Below are 17254 nucleotides of genomic sequence, written 5' to 3'. Positions count from 1 at the left end.
TGTGTGGGAAGGTGAGGGGGTGTATCGAAAGGTACTTGGAGGCCAACGACAATGGGGAGGTGCGGGTGGGGGTGGTATGGGAGGCGTTGAAGGCGGTGATCAGGGGAGAGCTAATTTCCATTAGGGCTCATCGGGAGAAGACCGAGGGTAGGGAAAGGGAGAGGATCGTGGGGGAGATTTTGAGAGTGGACAGGAGATACGCAGAGGCCCCGGAGGAAAGATTACTTGGGGAAAGACGACGGCTCCAGACGGAGTTTGACCTGTTGACCACAGGGAAGGCGGAGGCACAGTGGAGGAAAGCGCAGGGGGCGACCTACGAGTATGGGGAAAAGGCTAGTCGGATGCTGGCACACCAGCTCCGTAAGAGAATGGCAGCGAGGGAAATAGGGGGAAATCCTCCTCCATTTGCCCCACCAACCTAGTCAGATTCAGTTTATGTAGGGTCCCCCAACTCCTGGCTATCTGGATCCCCAGATACCGAAAGCTCCCCTCCGCCCTCCTCAGCGGTAGGTCCCCTATCCCTCTTTCTTGGTCCCCCGCCTTTAATACAAAGAGCTCACTCTTCCCTACATTGAGCTTATAGCCCGAAAACTCCCTTAGAGTCTGCATGACCTCCACCATCCCCTCCATTGGATCCGCAAAGATGGAAGGGGAGCCACGGTTTGTAGTGCGACGAAAATAAACTAGGTATTCAAAGCCTTTTATGAAGAGCTGTACAGATCCCAGCACCCAGCGGGGGAAGAGGGGATGAGACGATTCCTAGATCAGCTGAGATCCCCGAGGGTGGAGGAGCAAGAGGTGGCTGGTTTGGGGGCACCAATTGGGTTGGAGGAGCTGAGCAGGGGTTTGGGGGGCATGCAGGCGGGGAGGGCCCCGGGACCGGACGGATTCCCGGTGGAGTTCTACAGGAAGTACGCAGACCTGTTGGCCCCGCTACTGGTGAGAACCTTTAAAGAGGCAATAGAGGAGGGGACCCTGCCCCCGACAATGTCTTTGATCCTAAAGCGGGACAAGGACCCACTGCAATGTGGATCGTACAGGCCGATCTCGCTCCTCAATGTGGATGCAAAGTTGCTGGCAAAAGTGCTGGCCACGAGGATCGAGGACTGTGTCCCAGGGGTAATCCACGAGGACCAGGCGGGATTTGTAGAGGGCAGGCATCTAAACACCAATGTGCGGCGGCTCTTAAACGTGATAATGATGCCATCGGAGGAGGGAGAGGCGGAGATAGTGGCAGCTATGGACGCGGAGAAGGCCTTTGACCGAGTAGAGTGGGAGTACCTCTGGGAGGTGCTGCGCAGGTTTGGGTTTGGGGTAGGGTTTATCAATTGGGTTAAGCTCCTTTACAGAGCCCTGATGGCAAGTGTAGTGACGAACCGGCGGAGGTCGGAGTACTTTCGACTGTACCGAGGGACAAGGCAGGGGTGCCCCCTGTCCCCCCTGTTGTTCGCATTGGCGATCGAACCATTGGCCATGTCATTGAGGGAGTCTAATAAATGGAAGGGGGTGGTCCGAGGGGGAGAAGAGCATCGGGTGTCGCTATATGCGGATGACCTGTTGCTGAACGTGGCGGATCCAATGGAGGGGATGGTGGAGGTCATGCAGACTCTAAGGGAGTTTTCGGGCTATAAGCTCAATGTAGGGAAGAGTGAGCTCTTTGTATTAAAGGCGGGGGACCAAGAAAGAGGGATAGGGGACCTACCGCTGAGGAGGGCGGAGGGGAGCTTTCGGTATCTGGGGATCCAGATAGCCAGGAGTTGGGGGACCCTACATAAACTGAATCTGACTAGGTTGGTGGGGCAAATGGAGGAGGATTTCAAAAGATGGGACATGTTACCACTCTCGCTGGCGGGTAGAGTGCAGTCGGTCAAAATGGTGGTCCTTCCGAGGTTTCTGTTTGTGTTTCAGTGCCTTCCCATCGTGATCACCATGGCCTTTTTTAAGAGAGTAGGCAGGAGTATTATGGGGTTTGTGTGGGTGAATAAGACCCCGAGAGTAAGGAGAGGGTTCCTGGAACGCAGTAGGGACCGAGGAGGGTTGGCGCTGCCAAACCTAGGGAGCTACTACTGGGCAGCAAATGTGGCGATGATCCGCAAGTGGGTTATGGCGGGAGAGGGGGCGGCATGGAAGAGGATGGAGCTGGCGTCCTGTAAAGGAACGAGCCTGGGGGCATTGGTGACGGCACCGCTGCCGCTCTCGCCGACAAAGTATACCACGAGCCCGGTGGTGGCGGCAACGCTAAGGATCTGGGGCCAGTGGAGACGGCACCGGGGTGCAATGGGAGCATCGGTGTGGTCCCCGATCAGGGGTAACCACCGGTTTGTCCCGGGGAAGATGGACGGGGGGGTTCCAGAGCTGGTATCGGGCGGGGATTGGAAGAATGGGGGACCTGTTCATCAACGGGACGTTTGCGAGCCTAGGGGCACTGGAGGAGAAGTTCGAGTTACCCCCGGGAAATGCCTTTAGATATATGCAGGTGAGGGCTTTTGAGGCGACAGGTCAGGGAATTCCCGTTGCTCCCGGCACAAGAAGTTCAAGATAGGGTGATCTCGGGTGTATGGGTCGGGGAGGGCAAGGTGTCGGAAATACACCAGGAGTTGAAAGAAGAGGGGGAAGCGCTGGTAGAAGAGTTGAAGGGTAAATGGGAGGAGGTGCTGGGGGAGGAGATCGAGGAAGGTCTGTGGGCTGATGCCCTAGGTAGGGTTAATTCCTCCTCCTCGTGTGCCAGGCTCAGCCTGATACAATTTAAGGTGGTCCACAGAGCGCACTTGACGGGGGCGATGTTGAGTAGGTTCTTTGGGGTAGAGGACAGATGTGGAAGGTGCTCATGTCCATATGTTTTGGTCATGCCTGGCACTGGAGGGGTTCTGGGGAGGAGTGGCGGGAGCAATATCTCAGGTGGTGAAAGTCCGGGTCAAGCCAAGCTGGGGGCTAGCAATATTCGGAGTAGTGGACGAATCGGGAGTGCAGGAGGCGAAAGAGGCCGGCATTCTGGCCTTTGCGTCCCTAGTAGCCCGCGAAGGATCTTGCTAATGTGGAAGGAGGCGAAGCCCCCCAGCCTGGAGGCCTGGATAAATGATATGGCTGGGTTCATAAAGTTGGAGAGGATTAAGTTCGCCTTGAGAGGGTCTGCGCAGGGGTTTTACAGGTGGTGGCAACCGTTCCTAGACTATCTCGCGGAGCGTTAGTGGAAGGTCGGTCAGCAGCAGCAGCAACCTTGGGGGGGGATGGACGGACGTCCTGGGAGAGGGGGGGAGGAGAGGGGGGACTGCCTGGGAGGGTGGATGAGCAAGAGATAACATGAAGGGTTGGGGAAACTGGCACGTACGGGTGAGGGCCAGTGTACAAAGCTGTGTAAATATATCATTTTGCCATGTATATATCTTGCTCTGCGCAATTTCTCGTTTAATTTTGTTACGGGGAGGGGGGGTTATTGTTTGTAAGGGAGAAACATTATGTTAAAAAACTTTAATAAATATATATGGTTTTTTAAAAATTAATTTTTCATTAACTAGTTTGCAAGTGCTTTATTTCTCTATTGTTGGTTGAATAAAATGGATTTTTCAGCTGCTATTCCTTTGTGAAATAATCTAGATATTGTTCCATCTCATTCATTTCCTATGACTTGATTTTGTTTTGATGTTGCTTATTTCACAAATCCAAAGTACAGAGCATGTTCCTTTTAAAAGCAAAAACAAATTACAGGTTGAGCATCCCTTATCCAAAATTCGGAAAACCGAAAAATTCCAAAATCCGCACTTTGTTTTGAGCGCTAATGTGATGTCACGAGTGGGAAATCCCACAAGGCTCTGGGAATGTTCCCGGGCGATATGCAGTTCCCAACATGCCGCACATGTGCAATTTCCAACTCTCATCAGCTGTAGTCAGTGTCTTCCTGTGACAATATCGCCAGAACAACGATGTCTCATCAGCATTGTAGGTTTGTTCTGGCGCAAATGCACAGGTCCCAACAAGGCAGACGGTCGCAAGCCCTAGGTGGGGCTGGTTTGCCGCCAAAACTTCATTGAAGCTAGACGTGAATATTAAATTTGTGAACCCACTGTGATTATCGCTATGAAAAGATCTAAAGGACCTGCAGATACCCTTAAAAGGAAGCATGTGTGCTTCTCTATAGCACAGAAAATCAATTTATTACAAAAACTGGAACATGGTGTAAGTGTGAGGCCTCTTACAGAGGAGTATTGCTTTGGAATAACAACCATCTATGATCTGAAGAAGCAGAAGAACAAATTGTTATACTTCTATGCTGAAAGTGATGAGCAGAAGATAATGAAAAATAGAAAAATCTTGCAAAAGGCGAAAAATTAAAATCTTGTTCATGTATTGAAAGAGTGGTTTCGTCAGCGACGGAGTGAACATATACTGCTTAATGGTATGCTTATCATGAAATAAGCAAAGATCTATCATGACGAACTTAGAATTGATGGTAACTGAATATTCCGCAGGCTGGTTGCAGAAATTTGAGAAAACACACGGCATTAAATTTTTTAAGATTTGTGGTGGTAAAGCTTCTGCTGATCACAAGGCAGCAGAGGTATTCATTGATGATTTTGCCAAGATCATCACTGATGAAAATCTAACACCAGAACAAATCTGCAATGCTAATGAGATGTTGTTGTTTTGGTGTTATTGTCCCAGGAAGACACTGACTACAGCTGATGAGAAGGCCCCTACAGGTGTTAAGAATGCCATGGACAGATTGACTGTGCAGCAGGCATGCACAAGTGTAAATGTGCTGCAATAGACAAGAGCATGCGTCCTCGCTGTTTTAAAGGAGTGAATACCTTACCAGTCCATTATTACGCAAACAAGAGGGTATGGGTCACCAGGGACTGATTAGTTTCACAAACATTTTGTACCAGCAGCTCGTGCCCACTGCAGGGAAGCTGGACTGGATGACAATTGCAAGATTCTGTGATTACTTGTTATTCCTTGACAACTGTTCTGCACACCCTACAGCTGAACATCTTGTCAAGAATAATATTTATGCCATCTACTTTCCCCCAAATGTGACTTCATTGATTCAGCCATGTGACCCAGATATCTTCACATCAATGAAGAGTAAACATAAAGACTTTTTCTTGAACAGCATGTTGGTGTGGAAGGTATCCAAAAGGAAGGATGTCATTTATGCCACTGCTAACGCATGGGACACTGTAGATAAAGCCACCCTTGTGCATACCTGGCACAACCTGTGGCCTATGACTATGTTTTTGATGATGACGAACAAAGTGATGAGTTTCAATGGTTCCGTATGACAGATGAGAAAAGGATGATATTGGACCTCCTTACACATGCAAAAGGAACACTCTTGGATGCCGTTGATAAGCTGGAGGAAGTGAACATTAAAGAAGTTCTCAACATTGATAATGAGGCTCTGGGGGCGAAATTCTCCAGTATCGGCGCGATGTCCGCCGACCGGCGCCCAAAAAGGCGCAAATCAGTCGGGCATCGCGCTTCCCCAAAGGTGCGGAATCCTCCGCATCTTTGGGGGCCGAGCCCCAACCTTAAGGGGCTAGGCCCGCGCCGGACTAATTTCCACCCCGCCAGCTGGCGGAAAAGGCCTTTGGTGCCCCGCCAGCTGGCGCGGAAATGACATCTCCGGGCGGCGCATGCGCGGGAGCGTTAGCGGCCGCTCACTGCATCCCCGCGCATGTGCTGTGGAGGGAGTCTCTTCCGCCTCCGCCATGGTGGAGACCGTGGTGAAGGCGCAAGGAAAAGAGTGCCCCCATGGCACAGACCCGCCCGTGGATCAGTGGGTCCCGATTGCAGGCCAGGCCACCGTGGCGGCGCCCCCCCCCCAGGACCCCGGAGCCCGCTCGCGCCGCCTTGTCCCGCTGGTAAGGTAGGTGGTTTAATCTACGCCGACGGGACAGGCATTCTAGCAGCTGGACTTCGGCCCATCCGGGCTGGTGAATCGCGCATGGGGGACCCGCCAACCGGCGCGATTCCCGCCCCCGCCGAATATCCGGTGCCGGAGAATTCGGCAACCAGCAGGGGCGGGATTCACGCCACCCCCCCGGCGATTCTCTGACCCGGCATATCATTAGCGGGCCTGACCTGGTTTTCTCTGCTGCCTCCGCGATTCTCCGACACCACTGGGGCAAATTTCCAACGGCAAGGTTCACTTGTGCCTTTAAAAATCAGGAAACCGGCACCGTGGCTGATGAGGGAGAGAAAGGAAGTAGGACACGGAGAGGTGCGATCATGGGCTGTCTCCTGGGTGACAGGGGTTACCCACTGCGGTCGTGGCTGATGATGCCGATCTGAATGCCACAGACCGATGCAAAGACCCCTTACAGTAATATGCATGCCACGTCCAGGAGCATGATGGAGCAGTGCCATGGCCTCCTGAAGACGCGGTTCAGGTGCTTGGGCCGCTCTGGAGGGACCTGGCCTGCTTTGGAGGGGCCCTCAAGTATGTGCTGGGATGGTCGCCCACATTGTGGTGGCCTGCTGCGTCCTCCACAACATCACGCAACAGAGGGGCGACGTGTTGAAGGAGGAGGATGAATGGCAGGCCTCCTCTGATGAGGAGGATATGGAGAGGGTGAGAATTGGCAGGACACGGGGCCGGCCGGCATGAGAGACTGCACAATGTGTGCGCCAGGGCCAATGTTCACGGGATGCTCTGATCGCCTGGGAGGGCGGGGGACTGGCAAGGAGTACGGACACCGCATCCCAGCCCAATTCTCACCCCTTCCTTCCCCACCCGCACCCCCTCTGCATCCAGCCCCGACCAGCCCACCCCATGCACCCTTCTGTCAGAGCACTGAGGCAGGTTGTAACATTGCGCACCGGCAATTAATGTGGAAACATATGTACAGATAAATACTTTAGCCCCTATCACAAAACTGTGCCCTCGCCCTGCACTCATGCTGAATTAACTGATGTCTACTTTTATGACCTTGCGGACCCTAATGCTTAGGTCTAGGTGGTTCCCCAAACGGTGCATCAGGAGCGGAGGCGGCCTGCTGTGATTTCCGCCTGTGACCTGGGTCCCCTTTTGCGGCCTTCTTCTGGGGCGACCAGGCCTAGATGGGCCCGGCTGCTGCTTGGGTGTCCAAGGTGGCGTGGTGCTGCCCTGTGCATCCTGCCCACCAGATGCACCAGGGACAAGGCGGGCGGGGAGGGATCCAAAACCCTCCACGTAGAAGCCACCTGTACGGTGCTGGCCTGGGTTGCACGCATGTGCAGCACTACCTCCTGTTCCTGTATACTGCTGGACTCCTCCACCTGCGCCTGCAGGTGCTGGATGCTCGCTGACAACCACTCGTGTAGTCCCTGGCTCTGCTACTGCATCTGCACAATGGATGGGGCGGTCCGTTCCAGAAGCCCAAAACCCAGCTAGTCCCTGGGGTTGGCCTGCCCTCCGACACCTGCCCTTGGGAGTTCCTACCACCGAAGCATTTATGTGGTGAGCCCCAGATAGTGTCCCAGGAGCCTCCACTAAAGTGCCCAACCGAGGTGAGTGTCTCTGGCATGGTGGAGGGTGTTTGGGACAGTTGTGATGAGAAATTGTGTCCTGGGTCTTGGGTTAATGGTATCATCATCGTTGCTGCTCGGCACCCGGGTCTCTGGCTCTGGCTGAGGGCAGGGGACATCACCAGCAAGTCCTGCAAAACACAAGACATGATGCATGATTAGACCGTGGACCGGGTGGGGAAGTGGGGGTGATGTGGGTGTATGGAGCGGGGGTGTGGGAGTGAGGGTGATGTGGGGGTGAGGGTGACGTTAGGGAAACGCAAGTCAGTGGGATCTCACTTTCTTGCCCAAGGCCGATCACCACCTCGGTGACTGCCCTTTCGTAAGGCATGCCGACCATGTCCAGGGCCCGCTGCTCTGCTGCGGTGAGGGGCTGCAGGTTCGGCGGTCCCCCTCCAGTCTTCTCCCGCTCCCGGTGGTTATGGGCGCACTTCTCCTGGGATGGGGAAGGGTGGGGCGGAAACAGAAAGTGCCCAGTGTTGCACAGTCCGACGCATGAAGCCCAGTGGGTTACTAGCTGGTGGTTTCAGTGGCCAAGGCACCCGGAAATGGCGGCCGGTCTGCGTGCCAGCATGTGGTGCAAGGTGTGGGTTCAGCCGCCCTCCAGGTAGCGGGGGAAAGTGGGGATAGCGTTACAAGTGTGTGGGACAGGAGTTGGTTCCTGAGGCACAGTGCTGCCTACTCACCCTGGCCGCCCTGAGGTGGTTGTGCAGTTTCTTACGGAACTTGATGATGCTTTCATGTCGCTTACTGCCTCTGCCACCTGTGCCCAGGCACGCCGGATGGCGGCAGCTAGAAGCCTCCTTCTGCAGTAAGGGACAGGGTGGCCTGCGTCTCTTCCATGACGTCTGGCAGCATCTCAATCACGGCGCCTGTGAAGCTTGCTGCTAACTTGTTGGCTGGGATGGTGTTGTCTATGGAGTGAAGCGTGTATATGCGGCTGCAGCTTGTCAGCCTCCTGAGTGTCAATTGCGAATCCGGAGAATCCGCACCGTTTCTCATTGGAATCGATTGTGTTCCATGTGGCCCAGTGCTAGCCCCTCAACAGTCGCTGAAGTGGTCCAGGTGCGACGTCAGTTTCGCTGTTGTAGAAGTCCACTAATCCTGCCGCGGGCCTCAACACTTAGTCTCAGGAACGGAAAATTCCATTGATTATGTTTCACCCTTTGGCTTTTATATTTACGGTTAATCAGAAGGAATTTATAATGCACATTGCACTATCTCAGGATATTCCAAAGTGCTTTACAACTAACCAAATACGTTTTGCGGGGTTTTCACCGTTCTCATGTTGGAAAGCATCAGCAAGATGATTTGTGTGGTAGCGCGGCCCCTTTAAGGGGGTGGGTCTTGCGGCCCATGGGGCCAATTTATAAAATTTGTGCTGTAAAAGGTTAATTTACTTTCTCTCTCCAAAGTGTCTGTCTGACGTGCTGGGTATTTCCAGCATTTTCTGTTCCTCTATTGATGTTTGTTGGTCAACAATCTCATTTTAAATTACTGGATTTTAGTGGGAAATAAAGGTAGTCAGGTTCCTATTGAATGAAATGTTGTAGCCTCTATCTGCCATTTTCATTAATTGTTTGGTTTCCTGTTTAATTCAAACTCCATTGGGTATTTTATGACCTTTAGATCATTGAATGGATCACTGGACAATTCTGGATGTCCGCATGTCAGATGGTCACTTCCTTGTTTGTTCTGATTCGGAGTTGCCAAGGTTGTAGGAGTGCAGGGGCTGGCAGCATGCAAAAAACCTATAAGTCTGGAATTTCCTACATGTGAAGTGAAAGTGATAGTCAAGGCAGCATTTGACCGAGGTCCCAACGCGCCGCACGTGCGCAGCTCCCAACGTACCGCACATGCACAGTTCCCAACGCGCGTCACAAATGCGCAGTTCCCAACGCGCCTCACATGCACATTATATTCCAAAATCCATTAAATTCCAAATCCGATATACACTCGGTCCCAAACATTTCGGATAAGGGATGCTTAACCTGTAGTAAATGTATTGTTAAGCCACGAGTTTTGTGCATTAATGTCTTTTGAATAAAAGTTATTGTTTAATATGATTTCAACAATAAGCATAATTGCATAATCAGAAATAGTAACAAATATCTTCAGCAATGATGTAGAGGTAGCTTCAAGGATTTCCTCATCCCTTCAGGCAATGTGTGGTAAACCTAAGGAATGATTGACCTGTTGCCTGTTATATTGTTGCAGTTGGACGTGAGAGAGCAAGCTGGAAGTAACAAAGATTTGAAGGTTCACTGTGATGAGGAGGAGCTGAAGATTCATCAGCTTAACATTCAGATCAGAGAAATCTTTGCTAATCGCTTTACTCAGATGTTTGCAGATTATGAGGTGTTTGTAATTCAGCCAAACCAGGACAAGGAATCTTGGTTCAGTAACCGGGAACAAATGCAGAATTTCGATAAGGTGAGTTAAATGCTTGTTTGCTAAATATCTAAGTAGGACTTGGAGGAATGCGTACAAATTTATAGTTATTGAAGGAATTTTGGATTTTTGTTTTCACAGATATTCTTTATCCTTCCATTTTTTCTCCTTTCTAGCCCTTATCACTCTTTTGAAAGTGGTGAGAGATAATTCTATTACTGGGGCTCTTAAATAGGACTTGCTTTTTAAAAAAGTTTTTACAGATAGGGGCTACAACTTTTCCCCATTTGTCAACACTGAATTGCACGGGAGGCTTTGAGGCCACATGTTTTCACACACTATTTTTGTAAACTACTTTTCGGATGAAAAAAATGAATGTACAATACAGCTGGGGAATGTCATGATATGTATATTGACTGTGATGTAAAGGGCTAACAAGTTAATGATGATAATGATTCATACCACTAGAGGAAATCACAGAACAGTCATATATATATATATGATGGACTTGAGAATTCTAGAAGTTGAGAGTTAGGAGACAGCTGGAAGAGGGTCAGGCATTGAGAGCAGTTGTATACTTGAGAGTTCTGTAAGTTAGAGATAGCATAGTTTTATATAATAACCTTCTACTTTAGGAATGTGAACAAATCTTAGTTAGTAGTTTAAATAAATTTATAGTTTTGTTTGTTAGCAAAACTTTGTTTTCTTTATTCAACGCTACGCATCCGAGCCATCCAGGTAAAGCAAAATAGAGAATACACCAAGGAAGATTGTACTCTAGTAGTAGAGCACACCTATCTGGGTTTATCGGAGGAGCTTTGCCTAGGGATGGACAGAATTACCAGGAAAGCACTGACAGCTGTGTTACATTCTGCAAGAATATCTACAGCTATGATGTATCATAGGATGGCACTGCCAGTGGCAATAATGTCAACTGTGCACTAAAGTTCTTACTTCTTCTACCTTTGAAGCATGCTGCAAATTTGGATATCCTGGAATGACAAATTGATCTGTCATCTTCACCCATGCAGCAGTTCTTCTTCAAAGTTCAAACGGTGTTTTCAGCGTTGCACAGCTTTACCCATGGACATTTCCTGCCTCCATATTTATTGCAACCATGGTGTTCTTGAGCTGTTTTGTTATCCAGCCTTAGCCAAAACTGAAATAGGGGTATTGGACACCCTGGGCTGGATTCTCCGATTTGGAGATTATGTCCTTACACCGGCGTGGGAACGGTGGCATTTTATGACCAAAATATCAGCGCAAAATGGCCACCGATCCTCCGTCTGGTGGGGGGCTAGCAGGCAAGCAGAGCAGAGCACCTGGCTCTAGCTGCCGATATGGCTGGAGAATCGCCGGGTCTGTGGGCCGCGCATGCGCAAGGCGGCGGCCTGCAGTGGCCGCGCTGTGCAACATGGTGCTTGCCTCGCGCGGACCCAGCCTGCCAAATAGTGCCCCCCCCCTTAGCCAGGCTCGCCATCCCCAGACCACGCCCCCACTGCCCGCAAATCAACTCTTCCCCCGACTGTGGTGGCGCTGGACTCAGTCCGCAGCCGCCACGCCGAGTTCCCGGGAATAAATTGCATGAGAGACCCACGCTGTCGGGAACATGGGCGGTCGGGGGCGGAGCATCGGGGGGAGGGCCTCAGCTAACGTCCTGAGGCCGCCCATGTGGCGTGAGGCGTACTATTTGAGTACGCTGTTTTGGGAAGAGGCGGGGCATCGCAAATGCGGCGCTGCCCCCCGATCTTGGCGCTAGCGTGGATTCTCTGCCCGATCGCTGAATGTGATTTCGCCGTTGGAGACTGGAGAACCGCCCCCCCCCCCCCCCAATATCTGGGAAGCCTGGGACTGGACATGTGCCACATTTGGGGATTTTATGGATTTTGAGTCCTATACCTATCCATATAATGCATAAAATAAAGTATGAAAATTAACGTTGCAAACAATCGCCTCCTTCCTCTCTTATGATTATAGTTGGTGAGCCGCTGAAGCTCCACAAGGTCCATGCACAAAATCATACTTAATGACCTTTCAAAGACCCTGAATTGGATACCTGCCACTGGCCTGAAGGCCCTTTTTGCTCCGCCCCAGCTGTCCCTGGGAAATCTGACCAACGATGGGAAGAAGTTAAAGGCATTCTGCCAGTATTTTCCTAGAATCCCTCACACAACCAGCATCACCGATTGTAATAGAAATAATACTCCCAAATGTTTTTGACAAGGTCATCTGTCAGTATCGCTTCTTAAGAAGTGGACAGCTGGAGACAGTAGAGCTTTTCGTGAAACCAAGATAACAAAATATCACATAATGAGGAGAATTAAATAAAGGATAAAAGGATTTGTGCGCCAATTTCAAATGGCCAGTTTCCAGGTCCTTCTGGATTTTGGGAACTGGATAAAGGGCCCGGTACCTGTATACATAATTTCTTCTATTTTATCCATTGCACATTAAAATAAACTCTTTCCTGCAGTAATTTCATAATGCAAGGTGCTCCCTTGTTTAAAACTCACCTACATTATATATGAAGTTATGCCAGGAAATAAAGGCTATGACGGCACATTAAATGGCAGCAGGGGCTGCCTGGGTGCTCATTGCATGTCACCCAAATAGTGTCAGATTAGTGGCCAAATTGGACAACTTACCATTAAAGGAAGAATGTGCATTCATGTGGGACATTTAAGTATCTTCTTAATTGTCTATTAATCACCTCATCTGCCGAATATATTTAGATACTTGTATTTATATAAAATTGTATATATGGGCGGCACGATAGCACAGTTTTTAGCACTGTTGCTTCACAGCTCCAGGTGCCAGGTTTGATTCCCAGCAAACTAACTTCAAGGTCACAAGTGAAATGCAGGTCACCAGTTGCACATCGATTATGTACCATTCTGAAACATGGTGTCACGGGTTCAATTCCCGGCTTGGGTCACTGTCTGTGGAGTCCGCACGTTGTCCCTGTGTCTGCGTGGGTTGCCTCTGGGTGCTCCAGTTTCCTCCCACAAATCCCGAAAGAAGTGCTGTTAGGTAATTTGGACATCCTGAATTCTCCCTCAGTGTACCCGAACAGGTGCCGGAATGTGGCAACCAGGGGCTTTTCACAATAACTTCATTGCAGTATTAATGTAAGCTTACTTGTGACACTAATAAAGATTATTAAATTAAAAATTATTATATCGAAAATTCAGTACATGAAGTGCACATTTCACAAATATCTTTCATGTGAACCTTCTTTATTGCATTTGTAGTGCTAATTATACCTAAAGTAGGTGGCGTGATGAGCTTTGTGTTATGCCAATCTCCTAAAATCTGGATTTCCTTGTTCTTGACCCTTCTGCCAATGGATCTAGTGATTTATAAGATCCACCTTAACTTCTTTGCTTTTGTAATATATTGTAATATACATCGTGATAGGCAGGCAAGGAGGATTGTCGGCATGGCAGGAGAGTGGGTGACCATTTGTCACAAGGAAAAGAGACAGCAGGTCCAGGACTCCTTGGAGCTGGCTAAAGGGTATGAAAATGTTGATGCTAATGAAATGAGAAGACGACTGAATCAGGTGCGGATGACTCGAGGGAAGGCCATTGTACCATGGTGCCTGAGGCTACTCTGGAAAGCGGGAGGGAGGCTGGCAGGCAGATTGGAAATGTGGTATAGTGGGTGACTCAATAGTTCGAGGGATAGACAATCTAGTTTGCAGCCAAGATCGTGAGTCCCATATGGTCTGCTGCCTCCCGGATGCAAGGGGTCGGGACATAATGGATTCACTGGACCAACTTCTGGAAAGAAAGGGTGAACAGCCAGAGGTTTTGGTTCATGCAGGGGGGGACAGTTTTGAGGTCTTGCAGGCCCAGTTTCAGGAGTTAGTGAGTAGGTTGAAACGTAGGAATTCCAGGGTAGCAATTTCAGAAATATTACCTGTGCCATGAGCTTCACCATTTAGGCAAAGGCAGATCAGGGAGGTAAATACATGGCTTGAGGGATGGTGTAGAAGAGAGGGGTTTAGATTTTTGGGACATTGGGATCAGTTTTGGGAAAGGTGTTTAGAAGAGATGAGCTTCATCTGAGCCGAATCTTCTGGCTGAGCGAGTAAATAGTGTAGTGGGGGTGGGTTTATACCTGTAACGCAAGAGGGTGGGTTGACTAATGGGCCTAGTTTTAGAAGTACCAGTGAAGGCAAAAGAGGGGAAATGGGAAAAGTGAGGGAAGGCTTGTGTGTTGACAGGGAACAAAGAAATGGTCGCCTCCCAAAGGGTAATAAAGAAATTCTGGCAGGGTTAAATTGTATGTATGTAAATACACGGAGTATAGTGAACAAAATTAGGGAACTGGAAGCAGAAATTGCTTGAGGGTAGCCGAGGGTAAAGGAGTTCTCCTTCTACTCTCGCGTGCACAAAGTGTACTCCCGGATTGATTTCTTTATTTTGAGCAGGGCCATATTGGCAGGGGTGGTGGACGCGGGGTACTCGCCGATCACAATCTCGGACCATGCTCCGCACTGGGTTGACCTGCAGGTTAGTAAAGACAGTAACCAGCACCCGCACTGGTGATTAGATGTGGGACTTTTGGCTGATGTAGGGGTGTGCGAGCGGCTGAGGAAATGTATTCAGAACTACCTGCAGGTCAATGACACAGGGGAAATTTCAGCAGCGGTGGTCTGGGAAGCACTGAAGGCGGTGGTCAGAGGGGAGCTGATCTTGATGCGGGCCCATAGGGAGAAGGTGGACAGGGCAGAGACGGACCAACTGGTAAAGGAGATACTACAGATCGATAGGAGGTATGCGGAGACCCCGGAGGCAGGGCTTTTAAAAAAATATATATATTTTTTTTATTCTACATTTTCACATTTTCCTTCAAACATTTACACCCCATCCACCAACAGTAAATGGTAACAAATACAAAATCAATCCCCTTAACAATACCAATGATCCGATCCTTCCACCACCCCAAACAACGGCCCACCTGTCAATATATGCATCCAATAAACCAAACCCTCCCACGGTGGAAACAGAAAACAAAAGAGAAAAAGAAAAAGGAGTCTGGGACCGCCCATGGTCACCATTTACTTAAAGAATCCAACCCCCCCCCCAACACTACACTCAACGCCATCCACCCTCTGAAAGAGTACCGTACATGATACCCAAGAGTTGTAACCACCCCCCCCCCCCCCAGTCTCCAGCTCCTACCGTCCACTGCCTCTTGTAAAACTCCTCCTCCCAACCTTGGTTCCTTCCCCCCAACTTTCCACCCCGGCTAGACCACTCGGACCCTGTTCTGCCAGGCTCCGATGGCCGCAGCCCCTCCCCCACCTCACTCCCGTTTACTGGACGGCTTAAACCGGCCAGCGTGGAGGCCCCGCCCGGGTCCCTTTCCCCCTTGCCCGGCCCTAGGAAAGCCCAGAGATCCCCTTTTAGCACACACACCCCACATATCCACCTACACCCCAAAGAGCCCTCATTTCGAGTGAAAGTCCCATCTCTTCCCTTGTCCAAATATATACAACATTGGCTCCTTTAGCCCCTACACCCGCGCGCAGTGAAACAAAAAAGAAGAAAATACAGTTATGAGGTTACATCGGCACATGGCCATTTCTCAATTTGTCAGTTCTGCCACAGTCCTTCTGCCTTCACAAACTCCTCCGCTGCTTCCGCCGTTCCAAAATAAAAGTCCCAGAGATTATAAGTCACCCTCAGCTTCGCTGGATATACAATGCTGCACTGCACCTTGCTAATGTACAGTGCCTTCTTCACCCAGTTGAAGGCAGCCCACCTCCTCGCCAGCTCCACCGTAAAGTCCTGGTATACACGTATACCAGCTCCAGCCCACTGCACCACCTGCTTCTGCTTGGCCCGACTCCGGACCTTCTCCTTCACACTGTACCTACGGAAGCACAGAGTCACTGCCCTTGGCGGCTCACTCGCCTTTGGTACAGGCCTCCACGACCGATGAGCCCGATCCAGTTCATATCGAGAGGGGTCCTCCCCCTCCCCCAATAGTTTTGCCAGCATCGCGGCAAAATACTCAGTCGGCTTCAGTCCTTCAACTCCTTCGGGCAGCCCCACAATCCTCAAATTCTGTCGCCTGGATCTGTTTTCCAGGTCTTCCATTTTTCCTCGCAGATCCTTGTTAATGCCCATCACCTTCCGCATCTCCTTCCCCATCGAGGCAAGTTGATCACCGTGCTGCAATAACGTCTCCTCCACTTCCTTCAGCGCCTCCCCTTGCTCTCGCACCTCCGCCACTGTGCTCGCCACCGCCGTCATCACCGGGGAAATCGCCTGCTCCACCAGCGCACTCAAAACCTCTCTCATCTCCGTCCTCACCGTCTCCATGCATTTCGCAAACTGCTTTTCGAATTCCGCAGCCATCACCTTAGTTATTCCTTCAGCCGTATGCACTGCGGCCTCCCCTGGTGCTCCAGCCCCCATTTTCTTTACTGACCCCGCAGTGACCTTTCCACTCCCCGATGGACTTTCAGCCGCTTTTTTCACTGCCGTTTTTTTGCTGGTCTTCGACATTCTTCTCCCCTGTGCTGTCTCCCGACTTTTACTGCCATAGCTGGCCCTAGGACTGGGCGTTAACCCCCGACAATGCGGTTCCACAACGGGAGCCCTCCAATGCGCGGCTGCCTCCCGCCCGCCGTCACCGGAAGTTCCGGAGGCAGGGCTTTTAAGGGAACGGCGGAGGCTACAGGCGGAGTTCAGCTTGTTAACCACAGGGAGGGCAGTAGAGCAGCTGAGAAAGGCGAGGGGGGGGGTGATCTGTGAGTATGGATCGAAGGCCAGCAGAATGCTTGCACAGCAGCTTAGAAAGAGGGAGGCAGCCAGGGAGATAGGGAAAGTAAATGACGGAGATGGGAACCTGGTTGGAGATTCAGCAGGGGTGAATAAGGCGTTTAGGGATTTCTACAGTAGGGTGTATAGGTCAGAACCCCCGACGGGGCTGGAGGGGATGAGGCACTTCTTGGAGGGGCTCAATTTCCCAAAGGTGGACGCGGAGCTGGTAGAAGGGCGGGGGGCCCCGATCGGTTGGAAGAGATAGTGGAGGGTCTGAAGGCCATGCAGTCGGGTAAAGCCGGACGGGTACCCAGTGGAGTTTTTATGAAAAGTTCTCTGGGATATTGTGGCCAGTATTGATGAGGATGTTCAATGAGGCAAGGGAAAGAGGGGTACTGCCCCGACGATGTCTCAGGCCACGATTTCGCTGCTTCTGAAACGGGACAAGAACCCGGAGCTGTGTGGGTCCTACAGGCCGATATCCCTGTTGAATGTGGATGCCAAATTGCTGGCCAAAATTTTGTCCTCCAGAATTGAGGATTGTGTTCCGGACATTATTGGGGAGGACCAGACTGGGT

At 50.7% G+C, this 17254-nt stretch overlaps 1 protein-coding gene across 8 annotated transcripts in view; it reads left to right on the top strand.

The window, feature by feature from the left end:
- Positions 1–17254, top strand: part of dennd5a (DENN/MADD domain containing 5A) — a 496539-nt gene that overhangs the window by 249399 nt on the left and 229886 nt on the right. For all 8 annotated transcript variants that reach the window (XR_011933108.1, XR_011933106.1, XR_011933109.1 and 5 more), the window contains one exon: positions 9724–9939. Coding sequence is in view for 4 of the 8 variants with exons in the window: in XM_072466513.1 (XP_072322614.1) it covers positions 9724–9939 (216 nt within the window). In the remaining 4 variants the exon portion in view is untranslated. The remainder of the gene's footprint in view (positions 1–9723; positions 9940–17254) is intronic.

This window comes from Scyliorhinus torazame, chromosome 10, assembly GCF_047496885.1.
Source record: "Scyliorhinus torazame isolate Kashiwa2021f chromosome 10, sScyTor2.1, whole genome shotgun sequence".
Lineage (NCBI taxonomy): Eukaryota > Metazoa > Chordata > Chondrichthyes > Carcharhiniformes > Scyliorhinidae > Scyliorhinus > Scyliorhinus torazame.
This window is presented reverse-complemented; position numbering and strand designations above follow the sequence as displayed.